Here is a 24,326-nt window from a genome sequence, read left to right as displayed (position 1 = left end):
ATAAGAATATTCCAAGTTACATGAACAACTTATGTGAGGTTGGTGGATGCACTCTCCCACAACTCTATGGGTCATAACATGAAATAAAAGTATTTTTTCTGGTTACCAAGATGACTAATTAAATATTTATCTATATCAGGTTTTAAACAATAAGAATTTATCAACCAAGTTTCTTAATAAACACAATTATGTATTTGGAATCAAAATAAAACTTATTCAATACTTGGTTAACATACACAGTCAGTAATATAGAAATAGAAATGCTTATCCCTCTGAATATCCCCAAAATATATACATACACACACACAAATATATCATCTCTCTCTCTCTCTCTCTCTCTCTCTCTCTCTCTCTCTCTCTTCCCCCCCCTCCCCCCACCCCAAAAATAAATTTTATAAATTTCTCTGCCGAGATTAACTTATGGAACAAACAGTGTTTTAGCCAATATGTTGTTCTTGAAGGCAAAAGGATAAAGGGTAGGGAACATTTCAGAGTCCTTTGCTATGCTATTCTATTTTGTGTGGTCTTCATCATTCATGCTGTGACATCTTGCAGACCCAGCTTGCTCAAGACATACAATTTTGAGATGTTTGTTCAATCAATTTATCAACAGAGCAAATACCTTTCACACTGAACTCATCATGAGGGCTTTCTTTTTAGAAATGGAAGAGATCAGCTTTCTTCCAACTTAGCTTTTTCTTAGCATGCTTCCATCCAACTGAACCAGATGAAATAAGAACCTCTCCAATTGAGTAATTGTTCAAAACAACAAAGCAACAAGTAGTTATCTCTGGCTGTGTAACTTAAAAAACCCCTATAGAAAATAAAGTCAACATTTGTCGACGGTAGCCTTCCAATGACCTCATTTAAAGGAATCACTCCAGGCATTTCCACAAAACTTGGAATAAATGTATTTTCTTCACAATCCTTCCAAATTTAAGTCCTCCAAGAAGTACTAAATATAAAGTGTCTTCATAACATTATTACTTTTACTGACTCTAATATTACTGCTGACAGCTTACAACAAATGTGGGTGTTATTTAATTTTTAAAAACTTAATAGGCTTGAGGATTATATTTCTACTGTTAGAGTCAAGTGCAGTTTTGGGATAATGTAAATTGGCATCTGGTTGATTAATTCTTGTGCTGGACATTATATCTTGTCAAAACATAACCTGGCAGTAATTCCATGGAAAGGTAATTAACCAGTTGGCCGTGTAAATCTCAGTTGACATGTTGGAATTTATTTTATAAAGGTTTCTAGAATGTGAGTATTTCTGGCATGCCAGAATGTATTGCCTATCCCTAACAAACCTTGAGAATATGGTGGTGAGCCTCCACTGTGGAGTGCAACAAGCCAAGTGTCGGTACACCTACAATATTGTTAAGGAGGGAGTTCCAAGATTTTAACTTAGCAACAATGATGGAATGGTGCTGTTTCTAAGTTATAATACATTGTGGGTGTTGATGTTCCCAAGATGTTCTTTTGTTTACTTTCCAGCTGGTAGAGTTCACACATATGGAAGACACTGTCAAAGGAGCCTTGGCAAAATGCTGCAATGTGCACTTAGCAGTGGAATCCTCTATGCCCTGTATTTCTGTGAAGTTCACACAAGTTGCCTTATTTCCCTGTCCCTGTACTGGCTATAATCCAGACTCGTGCCTACTAACTTATCTGTGTATATCCTAACTCTGTACCAGCCTTTAAGTTACTTGAAGTGCTAATATCTGAGCTGCTACCTGCAAATGTTAGGTTGAGTGACAGTGCTTCCTCTTCCAGGTTATCACCTTCTACTTGCCCTCAACTTTCTTCCAGAGGGATTGAGTCAGCAATTCTTGATCATGTAAAGCTCAAAAGTATAAGAAACGTTGGGTAGGAAGAAAATGAGAATACCATGATCATTTCATTTCATGACACCTTTCAGAGTAACGGTTAAAAGTTGGGGAAGAAATTGCATAAAGCAGCAAGACTATTATGCAGGATGGCCTCTGCTGGACTTGATAACATTGGCTCCATAGTTGTACATGGTTGTCCGGACCACCACCTCCAGTAGCACTGAAAGGATGGAGGTATGCTGGTCCATCTCCAGACTCCTGGCTTTCTGTTCTGTTGTATGCCACGTGCTGCTAGAGTCATAGAGATTATATAGCATGGAAACAGCCCCTTCGGTCCAACTTGTCAATGCCAACTGGATATCCTAAATAAATCGAGTCCCATTTGCCAGCATTTGGTCCAATATCCCTCTAAACCCTTCCTAATCATGTACCCATCCAGATGCCTTTTAAATATTGTAATTGTACCAGGTTCCACCACTTCCTCTGGCAGCTCATTCCCTACATGGACCACCCTCTCTGTGAAAAGGTTGGCCCTTAGGTCCCTTTTAAATATTTCCTTCTCACCTTAAACCTATGCTTTCTAGTTTTGGACTCCCCCAACCTGAGGAAAAGACCTTGTCTATTCACCCTCTCCATACTCATCATGATTGTACAAACCTCTATGAGGTCACTCCTTGGCCTCCAATGCTCCAAAGAAAATAGCCCCAGTCCAGTCAGCCTCTTCCTATAGTTCAAACCCTCCAACCCTGGCAACATCCGCATAAATCTTTTCTAAAGCCTTTCAAGTTTAACTACATCCTTCCTATCGCAGGGAGACCAGAACTGTATGCAGTATTCCTGTAATAGCCTAACCAAAGTCCTATACAGCCACAACATGACCTCCCAACTCCAATACTCAGTGAGATTGCCCTTAATTAACTATAAGTCACTGTCTGCCAGAAATGATTAGATAGAGCTTTGTGAAAGCAGTGAGTGGTGTGTCTGTGACTAACATGCTTCACCAGTGTATGTGGATGGAATGTAGAATAAGGATACTGGGGAGTGAATGGTAAGTGTCATTGTGTGATGGGAATTTGTGATGGGAGTCTGGTGCATCAAGCAGTGCAAGAGATAATAGGCATGGCACTAGATTTTTCATTTCAGGCTTAGGAAACTCAAATTGAGCCATTTCCTGGCTATAGAAACTGAACCCATCACCTCTGCTACATCCATCAAATTTGTACCTTTGGAGATGTGAGCAAGCAGTGTCAAAAGAATATGTGCGCTAAGGCAAATTGGTTCAAAGGCTTTCTTCAGTTTGCTGGGACATGGGTCCAGCTCTCCACATTGTTCTTGTGTCCCTTTACTGTTTCCCCTTTGTGCAGTTACATATTCCCCACGCCTCTCCCCATGAACTTTGCTTAGCCACTCACCAGGTATCCGTTATGGACAGTCCTCAGGAGCCATATACTCTATTAGAAACAGGAAATCATTGAAATATACGTGAAAAGTCTTACAATACAATTGAGCTACCATTCAAACTGAAAAAGGCTCCAGACCCAATGGAAAATAATACCTGGTCATAGAGTTGTAAAAACAAGCATCTATTTAATGTTCACATGAAAAACAGGTTATTACTTAATAATCTTTTAAAATTATCAGTCAGACAGCTTACATAACTGCCTTCTGAGATAAATAGTTCATTAGCTTTTGAAAATCAACCGAGCATTCACAGGACTCAACTATCAAAACGAACCTTTGTAACTTCAAACAATGGAGCCATTGAAACTAGAAGTACAAATTACTCAGTTTTTTATAAGTTACACAAGATGATTTGTCTGTCAGAACAGTTCAGGAACAGATGGCTGTTTTCACTAAGACACACTGCAGATAATTTTTTGCCCCCAAATTGAGAGCATTGTGAAGATTGAAGTTACTTAACACTAGGATTTATAATCACTGCGTTTTCTATTTTGAATGAATAGTAGTATCTTTCTTAGTGGGAAAACTACTGTAGTGTGCCTCAATACTTACACAATGCTGGTCAATTCCTAGAACACATGCATTTTACAGAAGTCCACTCCACTCTCTAGATAATGTGGGGGTGTCTGCACAATATTGAAAATCCAGACTATCCAGGCAGCTTTCCATGTCACACTTGTATCTCATTTTCAAACAGTGAGGAGATGCTCACAACTCCAGCTCATCCATCCAAAACTCGGGGTGATTGAAGTTTGCTGTTGCAGTCAGCATTTTCTTATGCATTTAGTCCAATTGTATTGCTTTACGTGGTTGAAAAATCACGCTTGCATACTTTCTTATAGTATTGTGTGAAATCTGGGAATGATTTGTTGACTGAAGACACAAAGCGCATGCAAAGCTGTATTCTGTAATATATGATAATAGTGTTTTGTCATTGTTTTAGATTAAGCTAGATGATGGAGAGCCTGAGCCTGCAGGCAGTGACCCTTACTGATGGATCTACAGCATACATCCAACATACATTGAAAGGTGAGCACCCAAATGATAAACTGAAACTTGTGCAACATAGAATGTTGGGGGCGAAATGTAATTTCTCACTCCTCTGCATGGTTAATATCATTCCTCTTTGGGAGCCAGTGAGCAGAGCCTAAGCGGTTCTCCATATGTGAATCTGATGATGATTTATCCCAAATAAAGAGCTATAGATGGACACCTTGGGTAGCTTAAATATTTATAAATTGCATATGACCCAGAAGATCAAACAGATGGAACTGAGGTAGAGGTGTAAAGGATATAATGGGAGAATTAACATTCATATGTACTGGGTGGATATTTTCCAAAGTTTCATGCTCATTACATTTAAGTCATGCCATTTTTTGATGAAAAATGTGTAAGCATACAAAAATAGGGAGGAGGGGAAATTCAACAGTGGAGTGTATCTGAGATTAGTTAAAAGATCTTAAGCTAAATTAAATCAATTTCAGATTCAATCTGTAGGCCTGCTGAAACCCACGGGAAGTCTGTTTCTATTTTGAAATGGAAGAACACTCCAATCCTATGATTTAAATAGAGTTGTTAAAGCAACCTTTTTAACCTTTAGTTTTGAAAAATCTTCTTGAACTCCTTCACTTTATCATACTTCCTTTTATTAAAACAAAATTTTACAAGATGTGCTTTGAAGTGATGTATTAAGGACATTATACCACTTCACTGTTCATTCAGTTTATTGCACCTCATCAAAGTATACAATGAGTTTCAATATCAGCAACTACCCTAGGATAATTCAGTTGTTGTTATTTAGACTTAATATCATTTCCAAACTTCAGCTGGAATTTTGCCTTCCTTAGGGTTGGTGGGAAAGGTGGCAGGAAGAACAAGTATTTAAATGGGTTAGCACTAGGGTTGATCCCTACATCCTTGCTAGACAGGTCAATAATCTAATTTCCTGATCTGCTGCCACTTAAATCCCTTATGTAGTCAATTAATGACCCTTCTAGGGCTTTATCCTTACACCCTTCTGATCCCTAACTCCCATTCTACAATCTCACTGCACTCCACTTCACAAAAGTGTCACTCAAATTGTTCAGTTAATTCCTGGGAGACTGTTGATCTTCAATGCTTCTGTGTAGCCAGCAGCCTGGGCCTACAAAATGTGTGGTCTTTGATTGGCCAGCAACTTCAGGCAAGGGGGACATTGCTGTTCCAGGGAAATATTGGCTACAGAGTTTGCTGGTCACCACTAAAGTGCCAGATTGGCACTTGATCTGATGGGCTTTCCCACTGATTGTCTTTTTTCGTTCAAGGCCCGATTCCCCACAATTCTGTGAGAATAGGGAAAAGTCATCGTGTTTTATTTATCATGGTAATGAAGGTATAGAAATTGACTAAGCGAAATGAATAATCTAGCATCAATCTGTCAGAAGAAGAGAAAGTAAATGTGTGCTTTATTGGAATGTTACCCATTGCCTTTTTCCATATCTACCTAATTTTTTGCAGTTTTTAAAGTAATTTTTTAACAAGTATATTAGTTTGGGGAAAAAGCTGGAATTTATTATTCAAGTCACTTAGTAACCACAATATTGTTAACCCGAGACAACATGATCTTATGAAAGGGAAATTGTGATTATCACATTTACAGTTTTGGGAGATGAAGCTAGCAACGGGAACCAGTGGATATAGTATGTGTGGATTTTCGAAAAGCATTTAATAAAGTGAAAAGATACATTGTTGTACAACTTAATGAGCTCGTGGCAATTGTGCAACCTAATAACGTGATAGAGATTGGTTAAAACAGAGTATAGATGTAAAGGTTACTCTAAGGTTCTCGGGCTGTTACTGCTGACCATTGATGGGGACTCAGCTATTTACGATCTATATTAATGACTTGCTGAAAGAATCAAATGTGATACATCAGAGTTTGCTGACAGTACAGAGCTAGATGAGAAAATGAACTGTAAGGTGGATAAAGAGTCTGCAAAGAGATAGAAAGGTTTAATGAATAAGCAAGAAAGCGGCAGATAGAATATAATGTGAGAAAATAGGAAGTTTTTCTTGGATAGAAAGAATAACAAAACAGTTTTAAAGAAAAAATTATGTTCTGAGCAAGTTTGGTGTTATTGTACAGGAAATACAAGAAGTTAATGTGTGGGTGCAGCCACCAATTATGTAGCAAATAGAATATTAGCTGTTATTGCATGCAAGTTGGAGAACAAATGTGAAGAGGTCTTGCTGCAGTTAGATTGGGCTTTGGTGAAACCATGTCTAAAATCTCCTCACTCAAGGAAGGGTATGTCTGCTTTAGTAAAGTGAAATGAAAGTTCTTCATTTAATTACTAGGATGAGAGTTGAAAGATGTTTATAGAATGGCCCTATACTTTTTGGAGTTTGGAAGAAGAAGTGAAATGTTTGAAATTCTGAGGGCTTCTCAGGCTAGGTGCAGAAGCTTTTTATCCTGACAATGCATTGATTTCTGAATATATTTAACAGATGCAAAGTTGGTTGAGGGGCAAACTATTCAGCTGGAAGATGGTACGACAGCCTACATCCAACAAGTTACAATACATAAAGGTAACAACGGAAATTATAGACAGAACATCCATTAATGCTAAACATATGTCCAAGGCATGAGTGAGAGTCCGTTTGCTCCAGAAAAATACTGTTTAATTAAAGTCTACTTTATGCCAACCTTTGTATTTTCAGTAGAGTTGTTTCTATTACTTATAGTCCAATCTCTATGTGAAGTAATTGCCAATATGTTTGTGTTTTATTAACAAATGAATAAAGATTTTGTTTATGTTCTGAAGTCTAGCAGAGATTAATATTACAGAAAGCGTTCAGCCAAGGATGTCCCGACAAAGTAATGTCGCTTTTATTAATAACATATTAATTATATCTTCAGTGATTTTTGACATATAGATTACAGGGATACAGCTGTTTGAAGCACAATGAGATTCAAGCAGATATATATGTATGTTTTCCCATTCTGATGCATTTCAATCTCAGCCATTTTACTGCGGGCAAGCATTGAACAAAGCCCAAATTTTTTTCTTCTGGAAAGGTAAGGCAGTCCTTGGGAGGGACACCTGAATCTGAGTGATTTTTATACAATTTCATACGCAAGAGACCTTGTTACCAGTATACATCCACCTATCCTTTTGTCAATGGGTAAGGAAAGATGGATGGATGAATAAATCGAAATAAAACATCTGTTTTGAATAGAAGTCACAAAATGTAATTAGATGTTAATCTACAGTTTCATTAAAGTGAAGGTTAAGGTGAACCTCTAATAATCAAAACTGAAACCTTAACATTTTAACTGGAGCATAACACATATCAGTGAAATCATGCAGTTTGTTTCAAAGTTATAATAATTAGCCTTTTTTTCAGCAAATAGAATATAATTTAGTGTGGACAATGTAAAGCAAGAACAAAATAAACTTATATCCTGTCACTCCAGGTATATTTAACTCCTGCTATAGTATAGATGCAGAACATGATCATATTGGTAGGCGCTTTCTTCACCAAGTTTTAATAGCTAATCAACAGTCATTTTGATTTACTTGTCAGTTGAACAGAAGCCAACCCAGAGAAAATTATGTGTGACTGCTTTTCTGTCTGACTTAGTCATATGTTGTAGAAAATCGAATTTGCCCACTATTGGGACTGGGGTGTGTTGGGAAAGAAAACCTGCAAGAGAGGAGAAAATAATTTCAATGAGGTTAGAAAACAAACTGCAACTGTTCAGGATGCACTTTTCAATCCCTTGTTTTGATTTTGTGTTTCAGAGTTTTTTAATTAATTTAAATTTGCAGGAGACAATCTGCCTTTTGAAGATGGCCAGGCTGTACAGCTTGAAGATGGCAGCACTGCATATATCCATCACACCCCTAAAGGTAGCTGTGATTCTTAGAATGTACTCTTACAGCCTTATTTCTGTGCTGGAACAACACTAGATGTCCAGTGTCAATTACATTATAACAGAATTAAAGACTATAGGAACTATGTAAGTGATTGATTAATGACTTCCTGCAGTAGTTTGTAATCAATGCTTATTAGATGAATAATTATGTTAGATTCTGCATCATGTCTATTATTTTTCAAAGTGAAAGGAAAAGAGCGCATGTATTGAAAAAGTGAATAACTCTCCACTCAATCAAGCTTGTTTATGTTGTTTTGTCATTTTGTTCTTTAGAAATTATTTGCTGCACTTTGCTCTGTTATCCCATCCTGATTGATCATTTAGTTCAGGAAATCATAAACAAAAATAAAAACAGGTAATGCAAGAAATGGTCAATAGGTCAAGCAGTATCAGTGGAGAGTGAAACAGTGTTAGCATTTCAGATTGGTGACCTTTCATCAAAAGTAGTAACAGGTAGGATTTGCTCAATATAAAAATGCATATTTGATGTAAATTAAATAGCTTTGCATATCATGGACTTTGTAGAGAAAACAGTGGTGAAGAACATACTGCAAGTATATGGTCATGTCATTAAAACTCTCTCAAAAGTGTATGACTGACTAAAGGGGAATAAGAGTAGATTTAAAGCATGATTGCTTTTCTCTTAAGCCTGAGACAGTAAGGTATTGTTAAATTTACTCCTTCCGCCATTTATTCCTGCCCTTTGCTGATGTAGGCCAGAGGGTGTTCCCTAAACCCTGGTTTTCAATTCCAATTATTGAAATAAACACACAGCAACATCTTTTAAGATGTAATCAAAGATAGTGTTTATTAACAAAACATTCAAAGCAGGGAAGAATTGTTTACTACTTTATCCATGCACACAAGCACTCAGGAATCGAAGAAGGTAGGCGGGTAAGAGAAATGATATAAATTACAAATTTTCATAAATCTAGGGATATTAAAAATCAGTTCACATGAGTTACACCTTCCTAGAGGTAAGTGTACAATAATATTGTCCTTGATGATTTGGGCCCAGTGATATTCCTTCTTTCAGGCAAAGTTTCGGCTGCTTTCCAGCCATCGCCTTGGAGACAGAGGTGATGTATCTGAGGCAGGCTGCCAGTTCAGCCTGGAGTCCTGCTTTCCTTTTGAAGTCAAACAGCAATCAGCAGACTCATAGAATTATATAGTTAAGCTATTAAACAAGCTCCAACTGCAGTTGGTAAGGCAAAGACACACATTTCAGGTCTAATGGCCCATCTTGGCAGATTAGTTGGAAGATTATTACACTAATAATGTATTCTTGCCTTCACCATTATAGTTTACATTGCAACACAATATGTTAAGTCTAAAAGCATCAACACTTATTTTAGTATAATGAGTCTTTGTCCAGAATTGACTGGAAGAAGCTTGTCACCAAGTATATTGTGTACAGTTTTGACTGGATTATCTACACAACACAGAAGTGTCTGGAGACAAAATCATATGATCAACCTTGTCCATTTTATGAGTTCAGCTAATTTGCTCATTTTTAAAATAAAACAGTATTTAAAAATAAACATATCAAAGAGAATGCCATTTTGCTTTTGGATTTCTCTTTATGTCATCTGGCCATTAGCCAAGTATTTACTAAAAATATTTTGGGTTGCATTGTGAATGCTGGTGTTCAGAATGCCATGTATTGTTACATAATGGTCATCTTGGAGAAGTAATGGATGGAAATTTAGGATTCCAAACTTTCCCTGTAAACAGCAGTTAACTGTTCAGTAGATAGTACCATTATTTGGTTTCACCCATTAAATTACTACTGGATCACTATCAGTATGCAATATCAGAACAATAAGAAATTGTATTGAGGCTTGAAAGTGCTAACTGATCTATAACATACTTCTTGTTTTCACTAGTACCAAGCACCTTCTGTACTTAATAAACAACTACAATATTTCTTCATGGTCTGTATCACAATTTTTGAGTCATGATTCTTATGTTAACATTTATAATCAAAGCATCTTGCATCAAAACCCTATAATGGCTGTGCCATTATTTGGCATTCCTGCTGTAATTCCGGTCCTCATATCACCAGATGAAGCTAATAGATGGATTGACTAACTTTGTCTACTATTGTTTCTTTATTTAGCCCAAAGTTGTGAATTCTTCCGGTCTCTATCCTAATGTTTAATACAGTCAAGGCTTTCACCAGTCTGACTTTGATGGAGCCATTCAATTCTGATTAGACGTTGTGAGCCACTCACTCAGTTTCCTTTCTGTTAATGGATTGATCTTCGGCTCACTTGCCCCAAACTGATTGCATTGATAAGTTTGAAAGATAGTTTACTAAACAAAGGCTAGTCAGCTCATCATGTTTGCACCAGCTGAAAGCCAAGCCATCCCATCTAATGCCAATTTCCAGCCTTTAGTCTGTAGCCCTGCAGGGGCTTGAGGAGTATATCCAGAGATTGTTTACATGAGTTGAAGGTTTATTGCTTCACTATCCTTTGAGGCAATATGTTTTAGACCATACCACTCGCAAGGTGAAAACAGTTTGCCTCATCTCCCTTTTTAGTTGTTTTTACCAATTGCTGTAAATTGATATCCACTCCCCCACAGTCATTGGTCGCAGTGCTAAGGTGAATAAGCCTTTCTGAACCACTGCATTCCGGCTCCTCACAATTTTGTACGTCTCAATCAAATCCCCCATCAGCTTCTTCTGTTCTAAGGAAGACAGCCCAGGCCCATCTGGCTTTTTTCCTCCTATCTGGCTATATTTTTCCAGTCCTGGCAATTTCCTTGTAAAGTTTCTCTATGGCTTCTTTAGTGTAATATCATCCTTTTATTGATGAGTTGACTAGAATGCACACAGTATTCACGTTGGAGCATAACTAATGATTTATATAGTTTCAGTGTAAACCCCCCCTCTGTATTCTATATATGTACAAAGGAAATGATTCCATTAAAATTGGTTTTGGGATTGTCCTTCCTGCATTCTGGTTTCATATTCATGTTAGTCGTGGTAAAGACTCTAGCATTTCACTTTGGCTGATACAAAATATATTAATTCATTAGGTTCCTTTTGTTTTAAGAAAAGCTTGTATTAACTCAGTAATCCTAAACAGATTTTTATTGTTTTAAGTTACCTTTCAAATAATTGCAGGTGGCAATGAATTCTCCAAAGTAACAAACCTTCACTTAAGTTATATATTTGAATGGCATAGCACTTTATCTTATGGCCATTGATAGCTGGATATTGTAAAAAAAACACTTAAAGTAGTTTGATCAGTAGACTTTGCAGTTCTTGTTTTATAGGTCTTTCTCAACATTATGATAATGATTTCAACTGCAAAGTGCTTAGTTGACTGTGAAGTGCTTTGAGATGTCCTGAGGTAATGAAAGGCGCTATATGAATGCACATGGTTTTTTTCCCCTTTGTTTGAAGCAGTTGGTGTCATTTGCTAAGTGATTGCTTTGACGCAGTTTGTTTTTTATGATCTATATCATAATTGAATACATTAAGATTTTGCCAATGATGATCTCATTTCCATGAGAACTGCATACAAGAATTTTAATGAGACATACCCTTTTTGTGGTGTTGGTAACAGCAAATGTCAAGCCTGGTTTGTTTTTTTGCTTACATGACCTGCCATATGTGAGTGGAGATCAGAGAAGTGTGAGGAACCTGGAAGTCAGGATTCCCCTGTAGGCTGTGGAGTTTTAACTTGTCAGCAGTATGCGTGCATGTTTTTGAGATCACCAATCAATTCTCTATACCATAACCAGCCTAATTTAGAAGCCTGACCTTTTGTTATTCAAGGTACAGACTGTTGGTAGCTGCAGAACCAGACAGGTCTATGGTGCAGCACTTCATGAGGTAATGACCATTGATGAGATACTGAGCAGAAAAGAGACCATGGTTCGGCTGGGGAAAACACACTGTGAGGAAAAAAAATACAATTTGAAGAACTTTTCGAAAATGGGAAGGGAGGTAATATATTGCTCATGCTGAGAAAACCGGTTGCAGACAGTGGCAGTGAAAGAAAATCTGCAGGTAGTAGAGGGGATGTAGAACAAGAAATAAACTGATATCAGCAAAGGCAAACACAGACACATGCATCTTGTGAAACCACCAAACCTTTGAGGTAGCACCTTATATTGTCAAGTTCAAGTGTCTTGGTACTGAAGCTGAGAAATAATCCAAAGTTTGGACTAAGGTTGTTGTTTATTTGTGACACTAAATAAAAATAAGTCATTGACAGTTGACCTTGTTGGAAGTTATTTAGAACATAATGAAGCCATGCTGTCTTTCAACAGTTACAGGTCATTCTGCTAAAACATGCATTTCGTTAATATGAATTCACGAGAACGCAATTGACCAATTGGGGAGACTATTCTTAAAGTGCAAACCTTTAAACCATGTATTGGCTATAACTCGATTCTGGCCCCATCAGTTTAAATGGTGCTGCTGTTATGAGACTTTCTGAGAACATGGGATTGCATGAGAACGGAACTACCGTGTTATAACAGAACCGACTGTACTGTGGTTGCCTCAAAATTGCCCTGGTAAGTAGCAATTATTTGACCTTGACATGTGTCTAATTGTCTTCCCCAGATGATTTTGACCAGGATGCAGTACAAGCAGTCCAACTAGAGGATGGTACAACAGCCTATATTCATCACCCAGTCTCAATGCAGGGTTCCAACACTATCCTGGCTGTGCAGACAGAAGCAGGTTTAGAAACACTGCGTGCTCCAACAGATGGCACTGTCGACCATGAGTCTATTAGTTCTCTTGAGCATTATGCCAACAAGGTAAGCTTTATCCATGATTTGGAACAATCTTTGCTCATTGTTGTGAATGTGAGCTTTTGTAGGATGATTATGTCTCATGACTGTCTCTTTAATTCCAAGGGAAAATGGAGGAATGAAGGGAGCCATGTGTGACTTCCAAATTGTGCCAGATGCAAAGCCTGGGTGGCTTGGTTGTTCTGGGGAACAGGACAGTCCAGGTTAATTTACTGGCAAGAAGGATACCGTAGGGAGTTTTCTTTTTTGGACACCAGAAGTAGAGGACGTTGTAAGACTAAGAGGTCTCCCTTTTAAGAGTGACTTGCAAATAAATCTTTCACAGAGGGTCATTAATCTGTGGAATTCTCCAGTGGAAACCAAGTCAATGAATTTATTCAAAGCTGAGCTAGATAAATTTTTGATAGTTAAGGGAATCAATAGTGATAGAGAGTAAATGGAGTTGAGACTGCAGGCAGGTCAGTTACGATCTTATTGAATGGCAGAGCAAGTTCAAAGGGCCAATGACTTACTCCTGCACCTACATCCTATGTTTCACATCTGTAATGAACTTCAACTCTGCCAAAACCCATGATCAAAATAGCAAGTTAGCTGAATTTCATCCAGGCCCTAACTCTCACTACAATCCTGTTGAATATCTGATATCAATTTCCAAAAAATTTAATCTTGCATTTATGTTTTGCTGAATGATCTCAAATTAAAAATTGTATGTGATGTCAATTAAGTACGTAACGAAGGTTGTGAATAAATAAAAACAGAACAATGAACAGAGTTGACTAATTCAATCCAAAACAGCAATTAAAATCCCAGAACATGATTTAATAAGTTGCAGTTTGTCTAATAATCAGTGGTTCAAAATCATCCCTAAAATAGCATAAAATAATCAATTTTCTGACCCACTAAACAACATTACAGAATAACAACAAAGTATTTTTTCAAATGTGCAATTTGTAATAAAATGATATTCATGTTAAATCAACCATCTTGTTTTAAATATTTTTAAATAAAAGAAGATCTTTAGTGAATTAGTATTGGTTTGAAGTGTTTGTTTTTTCAGGTGTCTGAGGAAGATGAAGGGGTCAGCAGTACTACTGGGCTACCTTCCGATGTGAGCAAGGACAAACCTGTGCAGGTATCACTTTCAGTTTCATATCAGCATAAGATTGGTGATGCAAATTAATCCCTGGGAAGTTGTGGACCTGAGACATCTTTGCTGACTCATGACAAGGGTGGTATTTTGCAGTTGGTGTTTCACCAAACTAGTAGCAATGAGCAGTGCCTGTTTAACTCTACAATTTGGAAGGTATTGGTATTTGTGTTTGATTGGGAGCAATTAATCTGCTATATTGAAGCAAACTCAACCTTCCTCGGATGTAAAGGACATCTTAATGATTAATAATTAATCCTTTAAGACATCTTAATGGTTAACTAAAACACTGCACATATGTTATTCTTTTATTATCAAATTTTCTACCAATTTATTTGGCTGAATTAACTTATATTACATTCTATACTACATATCTCCTTCAACATTGTAAAAACTAGGTGTCAAAGCATTAGTCCCAATAGCTTGATCCATTTATCAGTCTTCAATAAAATTAGAATTTCAATGAAAACTTTCAGGAGTTTATTTGCACATTGTTCTGGTTGAAACATTTCAAAGGCTTGTGTTCTTGAGATGAGTTCTTTTAAAAACCATAATTTAATTGGACCAGTCTTTACTTAACAGTTTCTCTGTAGGGTTCATATTTAGATTACACTAACATTTAATAAACACAACTGCAAATTTGTGTTATTCAACTGAAGTAGTTAATTAAAAGTTATGAGGTGCATATTATTGTTGATTACACTATTCCAATGCTCAGTATGTCTGACTGTTTCCATTGTCTGATTTGTATAATTTGATGTATCATTTAATTGTATGTTTCAAAGGTCAGTTTGCTTTTTGGTCATAATATAATATAAAAATTAGCTAACTAATGCCAGATGTTCTTGTTTTACCTAACTACTTTTCACTTGCTGTTTGGATATGTGTTTCAACCATAAGGGGCAGATTACCATTTTAATTTGCTTTCTACTGCTGAGTTGTCTAATCTGAGTGTTATCCTGAGATCAAAAATTTACCATCTGACTGAAGCTAAAGAGTGAATGTTGCCTGGAGGAGGAATGTTATCTGAGGCGGGTTCCTGATGTGCACTGATGTGCCATGCCACACAAATTGCTTTAATTAACATTGAAAGATTTTTATCCCCTCTTGTTTTTACACAGCTCGTGATTGATGGTGAAGTGCGAGTCAGCGCAAAGGGGCAGCAGATAGGGGAAAAGGCATTTCGCTGTGGGTTTGAGGGCTGTGGCCGACTGTATACAACTGCACATCATTTAAAGGTAAATAATGGGGCTGACGTGGTTTGTGCAACATTTTTGTGACTTATGCGCTTGAGCCTTCACCTTGGATTTAAGGTTCTGAAGAAGGATCACTGGACCCGAAAGGTTAACTCTGCTTTCTGTCCACAGATGCTGCCAGACCTGCTGAGTTTTTCCAGCAATTTCTGTTTTTGTAACTTATCTGTGAAAAAAAAAGTATAAGAGACAGGCTCAGTACTTTGACCTCTGGGACCAGAATGACTCCAGCGTAGATTCATATAATCCAATATGAAACGGCTCAGCTACTGGACACTTGTCCATGGAACTGTCGATAATTGGACATTAATTAGCAGCCTTATTCAGAAGGATGGCCAAAATATCAAAGCAGTAAGTCATAAGGAGTTTAGAAAGAACAGTGGTTTAGGGAGAGAATTCCAGAGCATGGGATCCAGGCAGCTGAAGGCACAGTCACTAGTGATGGACCAATTAAAATGAGGAATGCTCAAGAGGCCAGAATTGAAGGAGCACAGTAATCTTGGAGGATTGTGTGACTGGAGGAGATTACAGGCATAGGGAGTGATGAGGCACTGAGGGATATTGAAAGTAAGGATGAAACTTCTTAAATCCAGCCATTTGCTTAACTGGGAGCCATTGTGGGTCAGCAGGGATAGAAATAAGGGTGAAAAGAATTCAACACAAGTTAAGACATGAAGAACAGTTTTAGATTATCTCAGATTTGTGATGGGTAGAATGTTGGAGGCCAGCCAGGGTTATATTGGAACCATTAAGTCTGTTGGCAGCAAAGGGATGGATGAGTGTTCCAACAGCAAGCTTATCGTACATAAATAAAGAATTATTACATATATGATTTCATGATCTTTGCTTTGCATTTTATTTAATGCAAAGGTTGAAGTCTAAATAGGATACACTGATTAGAAGTGATGTCCTTAAATCTAGTATTTATTTTATAGAATTGCATATTTTCTGAACAAATGTAGTAATATTTGTGTAACTTTTTTCAAGTCCTCTTAATAGATCACAACCTCTCATAGAGACTCCTGAGACTTCAGAAATGTTCAAGAGTCTATATTTCTTCACTATATCTTCACTGTTTCACTCTTACACTCCTCTTGAATCTCACATTATTTTGCCCCCACAGATTTTGGGCACTTCAACCTTTTCTAAATGTTGGAAGTATGGAGCATTGGAGGCTAAAGAATGACCTTGTAGAGATTTATAAAATCATGAGGGGCCTGGAAAGGGTAAATAGACAAGGTCTTTTCCCTGGGGTAGAGGAGTCCATAATTAGAGGGCATAGGTTTAGGGTAAGAGGGGAAAGATTTAAAAGGAACCTAAGGGGCAACGTTTTCATGCAAATGGTGGTGTGTGTATGGAATGAACTGCCAGAGCAAGTGGTAGAAGCTGATACGATTACAACATTTAAAAGGCATTTGGATGGTTATATGAATAGGAAGGGTTTAGAGGGATATGGGCCAAGTGCTGGCAAATGGAACTAGATTAATTTAGGATATATGGTTGGCATGGACGAGTTGGACCAAAGGGTTTGTTTCCGCGCTATACATCTCTATGACTCTATGATTCTATTCAGCAGGTCAGGAATAATCTGGAGGGAGGGAGAAGCTCAAGTTAGCCGGTGTGATTTTCACCATGTTGGTGGGAATTCCGAGTCTGCAGGTAGGATTTTCATCTCCTAGATGATAGGATAACTTAAAGTCAGGTCTGACACTGGCAAACAGAGGCATTCTGATACCAAAACAGTAAGTTTAAAAGACCATACTCTATTCATAAAAAACATAAAACCAGTCCCTCTCCCTCAGCTTCTCGGCCTTAGACCTCTCAACCCCTCTAACCTTAATTGTCTTACCTGCTAACCCTTTCACCCTTCTTGACCAACTGCTCACCCATTCACCCTCATCACAACCCCTTTACCCTCTTACATTCATATCCAATACCACATTCCCCCTTTATCCACTATGTAAACACAGCACAATGCCCTGTAATAGCGTTTGGAAGATGTTGCTGAGCTCTTAATGCAGAGCTGCCAAAATGAACATATATCACTTGAAAGGCATTTGAAAAACCATACACTGCTTAAGAAACTCCTACAGAGGATTCTCGATTACCCAAAGGACATGGTTAGGGAGTACTTTGTTCGGTTAATTGAATTCCAGATAATCGAATGCCGGATAACATAATTCAATCAAACACCGGGACCTTGCGATCTTGCAGATAATCCGATATTCAGATAATGGAGGTTCCTCTGTATATCTGTTGATCATCAAATTCTCATTACTCTGGATAGTTGTGTAAATAGAATCTACAGTATAGAATCAATTAGGTCGTTTGAAGCTAAATTGAAGCTCATTTGTCTATCTCAAAGCTTTCAAATAGCCAAACAAATGGCTGAGCTGTTTTGCATAACAACAATGGGCATCTTTAAACAATTAATTCAGAATAATACACTGGATTAGCTTTTCAATATTGTACAATGCAGCATGATACTTTATTGTTGGTGGATAATCTAATGAAATTGAAGATTTTTCAACTTCTATAATATTATTCTTTTGTTTAACAACTTACCAATTGTAATAGAGCATAAGTAGTAATAAACTGGCAACTGCATTATACAATTGTCACTTACCTTTTTCAGTTTCAGCATTATAATTACTGACTTTAATAAACACAGATATAACTTAGCCTATAGTACTTCATGATTTACTGTAAATGTGCTCTACCTTCCTGCAACAAATCCAGGTGTGATTTTGGAATACTTCCAGACTGCTTGCAGCTCTCTTTCCCCCCACCGCTACTCAAAAGGTAGCATCCAGCTCACTGAAAATTTCAAAAATTCTGAAATTCCCACTTCCAGTATGGCCCCTGAGAGTCACAAGCAGCAGTGTGTGGGTTTCCTGACCCTGCTGGAAATATTGATGGGCGGCACGGTGGCACAGTGGTTAGCACTGCTGCCTCACAGCGCCAGAGACCCGGGTTCAATTCCCGCCACAGGTGACTGACTGTGTGGAGTTTGCACATTCTCCCCGTGTCTGCGTGGGTTTCCTCCGGGTGCTCCGGTTTCCTCCCACAGTCCAAAGATGTGCAGATCAGGTGAATTGACCATGCTAAATTGCCCGTAGTGTTAGGTAAGGGGTAGATGTAGGGGTATGGGTGGGTTGCACTTCAGCGGGGCGGTGTGGACTTGTTGGGCCGAAAGGCCTGTTTCCACACTGTAAGTCTAATCTAATCTGAAGGCAGGACTTCAGCCTACACTGCTCCCCTGCCACGTTTTAAATTTCCAACTCTATGCCATGTTCAACTGCAGAGATTAATAATGCAACCGTTTATGAATGAATACCACTCAAGGAAAAATGTAGACAGGACAGTGAGAGAATAGGGCACAAAGGATAGGACTGTGATTGAGTAGTGGATACAAGTGAAAAAATGACAAGTGGGACATTGCAGGGGCAAGCACTCCTGGGGAAAGTACCATGAATGATCTTGGGATATTTTTAGCGCCTTCAAAGTCTCGTAAAGGTGAAATAAAGCTTTGCAGCTCTATCTGTTAGGGATTTCAGGGGTGGCTTAAAGGAAAGTGATTAAGCAGATCCAGTCCAGACTACACCAATGGACAAAATACACATTGGAGCATCCCTAGATCACTGAATTAGATTGTATTGGGTTTAGCACAGCTGAAGATTCCAATTTAAGGATTTGAATAAAACTCCCCCCTCTTCCAAATCACGTGAACCTCAAGTGACACTTGTTCTCAGACTTTTGTTTTCTAATTGCCTTATTCTCCAAGATAAATGACATGATGGGACAATGAATATAAACCCCAGTAGGCTCGAACAACAGTATGTGGCTGATTCAGAAGAGATCATGTAATCTGCTTGCACTGTGCCACAAGATTTAATTGGATCATATAGTTGGTTATTGTTACCATCTAGTGGAAGCAGTCAGTATTGTAATGCAAGTTTTCAGACAAACTTTAACAGTTTAGTTTATTGCTTACAATCCTTTCAAAGGTTATAGCTGTGCAATACCAAACCAAAAGGAACAAAATTTTACCTGTGACTGGTTTTGAGCTGTGACTTTGTGCTCCAGTCCCTATCCCCCTCCCCAGAAAGTTGTTGAGTCTGGGGATCAACAGAAAAATTCATAACTGAAGATGATATGTTTTGTTTTTGTAAAGTCATAACATTTTGTGGAACTAAGGCACGGAGATGCAGTTAAGGTACAGAAACAAACAAAAACAGAAATTGACACAAACTCAGCAGGTCTGACAGCATTGGTGGAGAGAAAACAGAATTAATGATTTAAGTCTAGTTCCCCATTTTTCAGGACTAGAAGCAACTGGCTGCTTATATATGCTGATGGCAGTGGGAAGGTTGGGGGCAGGGGCGTTGGTTGTGGAATGATGGGACAGGTGGAGACGGAGCCCAGAAAAGGGGACTTCGACAAAAGGACTGTTGACAGTGAGCCAGAGAAGAATGGAAGCTAGATAGGTGATAACCGGGACTGTGATTAGATGAAATTGGATTTGCTGTGCTGAAAGCAACCAAGTTCATGACAGGACCTGGGGTTGTGGCAGTAGATAATAGACAAAAAAGGACATGTTCATGCCCTGAAATTGTTAAACTCTGTGTCGAGCCTTGAAGGCTGGAGGGTACCTAAGCAAAAGATGAGTTGTTGTTCCTCCACCTTGAACCAAAGATCACTGGAACACTGTGGCAGGCCAGAGAGATAGATCGGTAAAAAAAAGGATTGCAGATGCTGGAAACCAGAGTCTAGATTAGAGTGGTGCTAGAAAAGCACAGCAGGTCAGGCAGCATCCGAGGAGCAGGAAAATCGACGTTTCAGGCAAAAGCCCTTCATTAGGAATAGAGCTCTATTCCTGATGAAGGGCTTTTGCCAGAAACGTTGATTTTTCTGCTCCTCGGATGCTGCCTGACCTGCTGTGCTTTTCCAGCACCACTCTAATCCAGAGAGACAGATACGTTGGTCATGGAACACAGTGGTTTGTTGAAGTGGCTAGGAACTGAAAGCTCGCAAACAAACGTTGGGAATAGAAAACCCACTTATCCCTCAAGTATAAAAGCAGTGGAAATAGCTGGTACCAGGACTTCTTGACTGGGAGATCTCAGTCAATCTGGATTGGGAACAACATCTCCAGCAGTAGCCCAGTCCACGTTTCGTCTCCCCAGTGTAAAAGAGCCCACATTCCGAGTAGTGAATCAATAGTCTAGATTGTTTGAAGTGTAAGTAAATTGCTCCTTCACCTGGAAGGTGTGTGTTTGGGGCCTCAGATGTTGAGAAGACAGAAAATAAAAGGGCAAGTGTTACACCTTCTGCAATTGCATAGGGAGGTGTTGTGGGGATGAGGAGAGTTTTTGGGAATGGAGGAGGAATGAACTAGGGTCTTCTGGAGGGCTGGTCCCTGACAAATGCAACAAGCGAGGGGAGGGAAATAGGTGTCTGCTGGTGGCATCTTATTGGAGGTGGTAGAAATGGCGGTTGGTGGAATGGAAAGTGAGGATGGGAGGAGAGCGAAGGGGTGAAGGCAAAAGTGCAGGAAATGGGTTAGGCACAGCTAAGGGCCTTGTCAACCATGGTAGCTGGGAATCCTTGATTGAGAGAAAAGGTCAACATGTCTGAATCCTCCCCTGCAAAAGGTAGCATCCTCAGATCATAGGCAATGAAAGCACACAACAACACAGACTGTAGCTTGGGAGGATAGATTAGGCAATTTAAATTTAAGTTAATTTTAAAATGTTAAAGGGCATGTTGTTCTTGAAGGTTGGTGACTTGGCTGGCTTCACATGGTGGTCATTCTGAGTTTGGTGTTGAGGAGGTTTAAAGTTAAAGACAGACCTTTTTTCTAGAAACAGCAGCTGTTGGGCTGAGTGTTTTCAGAAATATCTGTCTGTGGCATCTAGATTATAAAAATCAGCAAACAAGGTTCAAATCATGCAGGGCAAATGGAGAAAGAGAGATAGGGAATCCATTCAGAACCTGATTCCTCGTCCACATTTCATTTATTTGAGAATTGGGATGCAAAGAAAACAAGTGCTTAAATACACAAAGGGTAACACAACTCTCTCTTCTTTCTCTCTCTCTCTCTCTAAATGGCAAATATCCGAAATCTGGTCATGACTAGTGTATGGCTATATTCCACTTGTATGGCTAACATGATTGGAATTCTTCCAGACACATTCCTTTTATAACTCCCGTTGTCTGAGTACATTGTTGGATAATCAGATGTTTTTCAGCTTTCTAGTGTGGGAGGAGAATGTTCACACTCCTCCCAAGGTAGTTGTTCCAGTTGAGGCTTTGCAGAGATATTACTGAGATATTCTATTTTGGAATTAAGGTATAGAATCTAAGATAGGGGCACACCCACCAATGCCTCGGGCACATTGTCTTGTGCAGTTACTTGTCTTGTGTTTCTTAACTCATTAATCATGCATGTATAATGTTGTGCAAATGACTAGGCAAATCAAAAGTGACAAGTGTACAGGTAGTTCCCAATCCTGGCTGGACCTTCTGGGCCATAAGTTCTGATGCTAGATTTAAAAGCCAACAGTATACTCCATTCATCAAGGTGTGTTTTTACTAGTGCGAGTCATAAATACCATTTTAATTTAATCATCACGGAGTGTATGGTCATAGAGTGCTCACTATATCACACCTGCTTCAGTGGTAACATTGTTCCAGAATAAGGTTTCCATGCGTGCTTTAGCTTTCACAAAGCTAAGGTCAGAACCACAGTTGAAAGGAAAGGTCAGCATTTTATTACATAGATAAATCAAATGGAATACTAATTCACTCCTTCTGCCCAGCCCAGTCACCCAAGAAGCAGGTGGCTATAAGATTATCTTGGCTCAGAAGTCCTTTGTTTTGTCTTCATTTCTTTGGTTATCCTGGCTTATCTCATGATCCTTATCCTCATCTTCCTCCTCTGAGGTTTCCCCTTGCTGTTGCATCTCCTCAGCCAACATTGAGACAGTACAGAGCGCAGCATGCCACTATAATGTGGGACACCCTTCTGAGGTATACTGCATGGCACCACCTCACTCGTTCAGGGATTGGTACCTGATTTTTAAGAGGCCTATGGTCTTATGCAATGGTTCTGATGTGGGCAGAATTGTATCATTTCTTAGCCTTGGTCTGCGGATTACTTCAAGGTGTCATCAGTCAGGTGTGGAGGGGGGTTCCCTTTTCTGTCCATCAACCATACTGTATAGGCTGGCACCAAATGAGTAGTCCAGAATTCAGAGTCGTGACAGCTCTCTGGACGTCTCTCACAGAGCTGCCATATTTGGCTGTTGTAGTCACAACTTACATGAACAAAAAGTCAGTGAAATGCTTTTCTGTTGGCAAAGACTGTTAAGTTTATTATAGAGCGCTCCGATTACTATGTGGATGTGACTGATTGTACTCTGAATAAATGAGAACCCAGTGATGGCCTGACTTCCCATGTCAGAAGGGAAAGACAATGTCAGGGTATCCCTGGTACACACATGAGCTGACAATTGTAAAGTGCCACAAAGGTCGCATTAGTTTCCTGAGACAATTAGCTGGCATAAAAATTAAAGTCAGCTGTTAGTTTTGGTACCAGGGTAGGATTGCCAGCCAGTCCAGGTCCTCATCCAGCAGCTGGCACAGGTATGTGGTGATGACTGTGGACATCCTGAGGTGTTGTCTACATGGCTAGCATTCATTTTCAGATAGACACACTCCTGTCTGGTTGAATCTGTCTCTTTGTTTAAATGGTTATGTATCGCATTTTTCTGCAATATACTCATGTATCTCCATTGAAAGAACATTGGCAGCTTTATGTGAAAATGTTCAGTGACTGTGCACCATGACAATCAAACTGCAGAAATAAAGCATCTGACGTATCGGAACCTGATTTCACTCTGGAATCTGACTTGTCCCTGTAGTGTGAGGGGCTAACTCCTGATTATAATGTCACAGGAGCCTGGAGACATATACCACAGCTACATTAACATCTAGCCTGACAATATCCCATCTCATGCACAATATTCATCTCACCTCATTGAAAGAGACCCATGAAAGTATCAGTGTAAAGCAATGCCAAGAGTCCCTAGGTCACCCTCCTTCCCACCTCGAATGCCAAGCCTCTCCGAACATCATTCATCTTCGCGGTGTCATATTTGCAATCCAGTGACCATCTATCATTGCCAATGGGGAAGATGAGGTTTTGAGACAGTTTCCTTTGCACCATTGACTATTCTGGACCTGAGAGATGTCAGGTCATAGCGTACTTTCATTCAGTATTTCATGAGATTAGATTACAAATGGATAACGTGGACTTTGTTGACATGCTTCTTAAGTGTGAATTGAAGGTAGTTTGTTAGTATTTGGGAATCAATAGAATCCTGATTACTGGAATAGTCCCTAACGTGTCAGCAATCAACTGCACCTCATTTCAGAAAAGATGTTACTTTTCCCACTTTGGGTGTTTCCTTGTAGATCATCACAAGTGTTTGCTTCTGGCCTGTCATATCCAGTATAAGGAAAGGTAGTAAAGACCTTAGTAAAGCACTTCACTGCCTAGCTTGCCATGATGGGAAAGGAATTAAACACATCTTTGGCCTGAGGAAACTTGTGACATTTGCAAAGTTTTCTTGGAAACCTCAGTCAATTGTACAGAAACACTAAAAACAAACGGTCACTGCCATGAGTATAGTATACAGTCGCAAGTACAAAGGGTCAGTTAGATTAGAAACATCAGCTCTTTTCTCTCCTTACAGATGCTGCCAGACCTGCTGAGATTTTCCAGCATTTTCTCTTTTGGTTTCAGAGTCCAGCATCTGCAGTAATTTGCTTTTAACAAATAATTATCATCCAGTGGTGATTGAAAACGCTGAAGGAAAATATTGCAAAAGGCATTACACTTCGGATTTTCAGAACAAAAAAGTGAGCTT

At 38.9% G+C, this 24,326-nt stretch overlaps 1 protein-coding gene across 2 annotated transcripts in view; it reads left to right on the top strand.

The window, feature by feature from the left end:
* The window catches only part of LOC140467162 (zinc finger protein 76-like), a 72,353-nt gene that overhangs the window by 24,968 nt on the left and 23,059 nt on the right, over positions 1 to 24,326 (top strand). Inside the window, exons 1-7 of one of the 2 annotated variants that reach the window (XM_072563293.1) lie at positions 2,043 to 2,069; positions 4,240 to 4,325; positions 6,783 to 6,863; positions 8,108 to 8,188; positions 12,800 to 12,999; positions 14,051 to 14,125; positions 15,262 to 15,378. In XM_072563293.1, the coding sequence (XP_072419394.1) occupies positions 4,250 to 4,325; positions 6,783 to 6,863; positions 8,108 to 8,188; positions 12,800 to 12,999; positions 14,051 to 14,125; positions 15,262 to 15,378 (630 nt within the window). In that variant the 5' untranslated portion in view covers positions 2,043 to 2,069; positions 4,240 to 4,249. Of the gene's footprint in view, positions 1 to 2,042; positions 2,070 to 4,239; positions 4,326 to 6,782; positions 6,864 to 8,107; positions 8,189 to 12,799; positions 13,000 to 14,050; positions 14,126 to 15,261; positions 15,379 to 24,326 lie in introns of those variants that run through there. The other variant, XM_072563291.1, reaches the window with a different exon arrangement.

The sequence above is a fragment of the Chiloscyllium punctatum genome, chromosome 45 (genome assembly GCF_047496795.1).
Source record: "Chiloscyllium punctatum isolate Juve2018m chromosome 45, sChiPun1.3, whole genome shotgun sequence".
NCBI lineage: Eukaryota > Metazoa > Chordata > Chondrichthyes > Orectolobiformes > Hemiscylliidae > Chiloscyllium > Chiloscyllium punctatum.
This window is presented reverse-complemented; position numbering and strand designations above follow the sequence as displayed.